Below are 5,940 nucleotides of genomic sequence, written 5' to 3'. Positions count from 1 at the left end.
CCTTCAGATCCACTTGTATACAATGAACTAGGTGTTGTTGCTTATAACATGAAGGAGTAAGGATACTTTATTCCTATCATCATTATGTGGAAATTTTACTAACATGTCACTTTTATGTTGTTAATTTTCATGGCTTTTCAAAGCATAAAATAATCAATTTTAAAAACGCATTCATTATTAAGTGTTGTATGATTTTCATTGTATGACATTTATTTTATACGGTGCTTACAAAAAACTATTTCAGAATATATTTTATTATTATAAAGGAGGAATTTTGAATATTTATTATATTAATAAGAAGCCCTAAAATCACTCTCAAAAAGGAAAAAAGAAGGATGAGGTCCTTAACTAGTCTATGAACTTTGATATGCATGATGTGTAGAACTCAATAATTTGTGGCCTTGTTATGATTTCAATTTTCAAATAGGCCTATTCCAAGGGAAATAGTGCTCTCTCGACCTTTCTTTCTCATAAAATTGCAGTCACGTTCTATGTTGTGCTTAAATGTCATACCTCATAGTTACTGGTCTGGTAAGGCAGGCAACAATGTAAAGGTAATATATCGTCATCGTTTTAGCATGTACACAAATTAACATGGGACTACAGTTCAGTTTCTCGTGTTGATTGCATGACAATCTTTTCTATTATTGAAATCATCCAACAACATCCTGTATTTGCTTGAAGCTAAAATCCAATTCTTATACTTCATTTTTAAGTAGTAGTGGATTCCCTAATTTACTAGTTGCAGATTATCTTGTCGGACTTGGACTGACTTGGAAGAATGAACAAGTTTTAATGCCAATTATAATGACTTGCCATTAGGTTGCCGGAAAAGTTGGACTATCTAAATGGGGGCAATGTTACAATTTGATACTATCATGATTTAAAAGCCATCTTATTGGTGCCTCTCTTTTTTCCCCTTTTTGCACAGGATGAGTTTACTGCTGCAATCACATACTACCACAAGGTAAGTAAGAGTATTGTATGCTTTCAAACGCAAAATTATACTGTGGTTATAGTGCTCCCCCCATCCCCTCTATCTTCTTCGTCATTAAAATCCCCTAAGCCCTGGTCTTATCATATTTTCTTCTCAATCAGGCTTTATGGCTGAAACCAGATGATCAATTTTGCACTGAAATGTTGAGCTTGGCACTTGTAGAAGAAGGTCGTCCAGGCACAGACCCCAAAATTGAATTCCGCTGAAATGAGTCATTTTTAATGACACTATTTATACTCATTTGTTCTTGTTGAAATGTATGTGGAATCTGAAGTCCTTGAATGGGTTGATTCATCTTGGTCCATTTTAGAGTTTGGCAATATTACATTAGGGAGAGTTAGGCCCGTGATATGACTGACAAAACCAAAATTATTTTTAGCATAGAAGGGATGTTCAAGCACCGGAAGTATGTTTTTAAAAGTAAAAAAAAAAAACCTTGCGCCTCAGCTTATGATCTTGTTGGTTAAAATAAGCTGTTAATAATCAAGTGGATAAAAAAAGAAGCAATGACATTAAATCAACCGAATTGAATACAAAAAGAAGTGATCATAACTTAATGCAAAGATGGAATCAGTGTAAGATCCGAGACCTGAAGATAGAAATGGGGTAGTTTTTGCTTGACTGTCCATTTAGTATGTGTAAGAATCTGCTAATGAAAAACAAGGTGATGGTATTATTTATAGGCACTTCATCCGTGACCATTTCTTCTTATACACACCAAGAAGCAAATGTTGCCTTGAGAGGAATGAACAGACACACAACAGCATATTAAGGCTGCGTATGTTTTTCATCAGCTTTTTTTATTTGTGGTGAAACAAATACAGGCAACAAACCAAATTTCATTTTGTATTCCAGAGGACATTAAAAAATTAAGTTTGAAATGCAATTTTTATGAAGTAATTTTTGCATGTTTTTTAATTGATTTTTGTAAAATCTTGTTTGTTTTTGTGTTTCAAAAATATTTTTAATAAAATCTAAATTTTTTTATTTTTTTCTTTGTTTCAAATTGATATATTTTTAGTATTTTCATATCATTTTGATGTGCTAATATCAAAAATATTTTTTTAAATAAAAAAATATTATTTTGAAGCATTTCCAAGAAAAAAATACTTTGAACCACAATTACATTAAACATTTTATACATATTTTTTTTTATATATAAACTTCAACTATAATTTTTATCAAATAAATAATTAAATTTAACTAATCACAACTAACCATTTTTTTTAAACTTATTATTTTTAAATTATAACCATAAAAACTATCTCAAAAACAAAACAACTCTAAACGATAATAAAAGCAAGCAAGCAATCACTTTGATTCATCATACAAACGAAAGCAAGAAATCACTCATGGCACAACGACAAACACATGTCAGGTGATATTTATTTGGAAAATGGACAGCCACGCGTTGCTGCGGCGGTGGTGACAGTGTTATCTTCTGATTGGCATGGCGATATCAGCGCCCCTTTCAGGAGCCCCCCAAATAACGCTGCTGGGTCATAGTAAACCTCCACATCTTCTGCCCTCAGAGATTCATCCACCTGGGAACCCGGAAAGAATCACAGTTATTTCATCTTTTGTATTAGGCTGTCATTTATTTTTACTTTACCTTTTCGAGTTCCACAAATTCAAAATTTTCAAGTTCTTTATAATTTCTTGTGATATTGTCAAATGGATACCAACTTATCAAATAAAATGCCATTATGAATATTTTTCAACAAAGAAGCAAAAAACAATATTTATGTTATCAGTAGAAGTTTTTCTAATAAACTAAATACCGAAGGAATAAGGCATTGATAAAATGCAAAATTTTGGATGTTAACATAATAAGATTATAAGAAAATAAAATAAAAAAATATCAATTTAATTTTTTTCAAACAAAAATACTTTTAAAATTGGGTTGAATCATAAAAAGAAATACTCTACAAATCCTCCATAAAACAATGAATAAGACCCATCAAACTTGAAAGTTGATGAATTTATTTCCGGAAATGTTTTTTTTTAAAAGAACACGATATTTTGATGTTCTTAGCATTTTAAGTCAGAAATTTGTTTTTCTCCTTTTCGATTACTAGTTTGGTGTTTTTTTTTTCCCAGTATCTTTTAAAGCTTACCTTGAGGACTCCGAAGCCATAGAACTCAACCTTGTCTTGTTTTTTTTTTCCCCAGTATCTTTTAAAACATACCTTGAGGGCTCCGAAGCCATAGAACTCAACCTTGTCTTCAGTAGAAGTCTTAGCATGCTAAGTCAGGAATTTTTTTCTCTTTTATGATTACTAGTTTGGATTTTTTTTTTTTAATCTTTTCAGTATTTTTAATTAAAGCATACCTTGAGGACTCCAAAGCCATAGAACTCAACCTTTTCTTCAGTAGGAGCATGGCCTTTGAAAGGTCCTTCAAAGAAACCCCAATGCCTGAATTTGAAAGAAATCACTGGAGGCCCTGAATATACACTCAGCACTTCCCATGCGAATCCTCGAGGCAAGGCAGATCGAAAGGCATCATGAGATGATTCAAAGGTTTCTTCATCTGCTTTGTAGTACTGAAATTCCTTTGGCAGAGAATTCTTCAACAATGCGTTGTAGCTACCAATCCTAAGCGTCTCTTCTCCCGATAAACCCTCTCTTCCTGCCATAGAATCGAAAATATATCGATATCAGTATACTTACAGGTGAGGTTCAAGGCAACTTCCTTAATTGATAATCTTCCCCTCTCTGTAACATTAGTCCAGTTTAAATCAAAGAGGAATAAATAAGTAAGAAATGAAATTTGGGTTTGAAGTTCGGTATAGTACCATTAACAATGAGCTTGAATTTGTCAGGGTTGATGGTCTTGAAGTCCTGTAAACGAGTCTTGTGTGAGAGTTCCATTTCCCAAGACTTTATAGCATTTTGCACCACTTCTTCTAGAGATCCTTTGGGCCATTCCTGCAAACCATGTCTATAAGCACAGGATTTGAGAGGCAAAAGAAACACTCATCACACATACACGAACGCCTAATTTAGACATATACAAGGACAAAGGAAATGAAAAGAAAAAAGAGAGTCGATAACCTTAGTTCGGCCTTCTTCGAAGAGCTGATTTACGGAATCATATATGGGAGGGCCACCATGCCTCCACTGCGTGATATTCTCACCTTCATCATGTAAGAAAGATCTGTACTTATCTCCTGCTTTTTTAACCAAAGCTTCTTCTGCCATATCAACTTTCCTAGAGGCTAAAACTACAAAGGCTTTTTGAGGGTTTTATAGGAGACCGGAGGAGCTGGCAAAATAATGTTTGATAAATACCAGAAAAGAAAACAAAATCACTTGACTTTTTATTGTCGTTGTGTGTGATAACCGCACAACAATCGTAAAATTTGCTTCAATTTTATAGTATTATGAATGACACATGTCTCAATAATACTTTATCTATTTTAACGGGTTTTTATCCTTTTTGAATAAATAATTACATCTTAAGATTTTATTTTTTTTAAATGACACTTTGTGACAATTATGTATAAATCAATGCGATCTTTTATCAAATGAGTATAATAGCGCAATAATTCCTAGATTAATTTATAGTAACTTGAGACTTTTCTTTGTACTCGATATATATATATATATATAAGGATGTGATGCAAAGGTTGAGGATCATGAAGATGTGCGCATGTCATCGAAGATTGTAACGTTATATACTAATTTTTTTTTTTTTTTATCAATATTTTGGTTTTATTAGTTTTTTTTTTTACGGATTTTTTTAATAAATAATTACATAAGAGATTTTTTTTTTTTTTTTTTATCAATATTTTGGTTTTGTTAGTTTTTTTTTTACGGAGTTTTTTAATAAATAATTACATAAGAGATTTTACAAAGATTGATATTCTTTGACAGTTAGGTAGAGAAACGATTTTTAATTAATGGAAAATGGTATTGCCATAATTCTTCTACTGATTTATAGTAACTCGATACCTTTTCTTTATACGTGAGATGCAACAATAATTTTATTTTATAAAACCTGAAAATAAATAATAAAATGTTTCAATTTGACATCAGTAAAAATGCTAGTAATAACTTGAAAGATCATGTTTCATTATTATTTTTTTTGTTTTACTTAATTTACTTTTATTTATTAAGTTAAAATTTTAATTTTGATTGAATAAAATTGATATATTACATGATAAAAAAAAAAAAGACAGCGGAGATGTGAAGAGAAAATAAGGAAAGAGAAAGATGTAGGAAAAGTGATTTTGGTACCATTTGTTAACGGGATTTCAAACAACTTTCTACTTAATTTTTTAAATTATCCCTCTTAGGATTACCCTACACACATTTAAATATATTAATCACTATAATAAATGTTAAGACTAGAATTATAATATTTGAATTAAATATATTTTAAAGTTTAATTTTTAATATTATTTTTAATCAAATCACATTTAATTAATTATCTTAGTTTAATTTTTAATTAATGATTTTTAATGTATGTGACTAATTAGGTTCCTAATATGTTAACTCAAATATAAATTACAATTACAATTAAATAAATTAAATAATTTAATTTATTATCAATTCAATAATCAATTAATTTATATTAATTTCAAAATCAGGTGCATTTGTCTAGCAATATATCATGATCCCCCATATATTAAAAAAGTTATTAGTGATTTTTTTGTGTGAAATTCTCTTGGTGGTTAGTTTAGTGTACATATTCTATGACAAACACCTACATATTAGTTCTAGATATCTCTTATACCCCAGTTCATGAAAACAACTGCTTCCTTTCATAAAAGAAAGAATCTAACATGTATCAATCTCTATGACTCTAATATATATGCAGTGTTTAGGCAGTGTTTGGGAACACGGTTAAAACTGCGTTTCCAAAAAATTCAAAAAAAAATTATTTTTTATTTTTATTAAAATTTAATATGGTTTGTACGTTTTGGATCGTTTTGATGT

General features: G+C 30.3%; 1 protein-coding gene and 1 long non-coding RNA gene across 4 annotated transcripts; one reads left to right on the top strand and one right to left on the bottom strand.

Annotated features, from left to right (window-relative positions):
- Positions 1–565: 565 nt before the first annotated feature.
- Positions 566–1,399, top strand: LOC105113444 (uncharacterized). Its single transcript, XR_839969.1, has 2 exons — positions 566–967; positions 1,099–1,399. It is a non-coding gene; the product is annotated as an uncharacterized LOC105113444 (long non-coding RNA).
- Positions 1,400–2,288: 889 nt separating this feature from the next.
- On the bottom strand, positions 2,289–4,338 carry LOC105113443 (pathogen-related protein-like). 3 transcript variants are annotated; one of them, XR_839968.1, is made up of 5 exons: positions 4,054–4,338; positions 3,795–3,927; positions 3,298–3,628; positions 3,217–3,262; positions 2,983–3,144 (listed from the first exon to the last, which is right to left on the bottom strand). XR_839968.1 is itself a non-coding variant. In XM_011009617.1 (4 exons), exons 1-4 carry the CDS (start codon positions 4,198–4,200, stop codon positions 2,383–2,385), a joined length of 738 nt encoding a protein of 245 aa, XP_011007919.1. In that variant the 5' UTR covers positions 4,201–4,338; the 3' UTR covers positions 2,289–2,382. The 3 variants fall into 3 exon arrangements, 2 of the variants coding, with proteins under 2 accessions (XP_011007919.1, XP_011007920.1); XM_011009617.1 differs by lacking the exons at positions 2,983–3,144; positions 3,217–3,262 and adding an exon at positions 2,289–2,541 and having other exon boundaries at positions 3,330–3,628; XM_011009618.1 differs by lacking the exon at positions 2,983–3,144 and having other exon boundaries at positions 3,165–3,262.
- Between the last annotated feature and the right edge of the window lie 1,602 nt (positions 4,339–5,940).

This window comes from Populus euphratica, unplaced genomic scaffold (genome assembly GCF_000495115.2).
Source record: "Populus euphratica unplaced genomic scaffold, PopEup_1.0 scaffold422.1, whole genome shotgun sequence".
NCBI classification, from domain to species: domain Eukaryota; kingdom Viridiplantae; phylum Streptophyta; class Magnoliopsida; order Malpighiales; family Salicaceae; genus Populus; species Populus euphratica.
Note: the sequence above shows the minus strand (reverse complement) of the source record. Positions and strands in the feature narration are given on the sequence as shown.

What these genes read in the sequence shown, in the direction of transcription:
- LOC105113443 (XM_011009617.1), bottom strand. Translation starts at nt 4,200, where the DNA reads ATGGCAGAAGAAGCTTTGGTTAAAAAAGCAGGAGATAAGTACAGATCT. An exon ending in TCGAAGAAGGCCGAACTAAG is followed by an intron (nt 3,928 to 4,053) that starts GTTATCGACTCT and finishes CATGGTTTGCAG; the next exon opens with GAATGGCCCAAAGGATCTCT. An exon ending in ATTCAAGCTCATTGTTAATG is followed by an intron (nt 3,629 to 3,794) that starts GTACTATACCGA and finishes ATTCTATGGCAG; the next exon opens with GAAGAGAGGGTTTATCGGGA.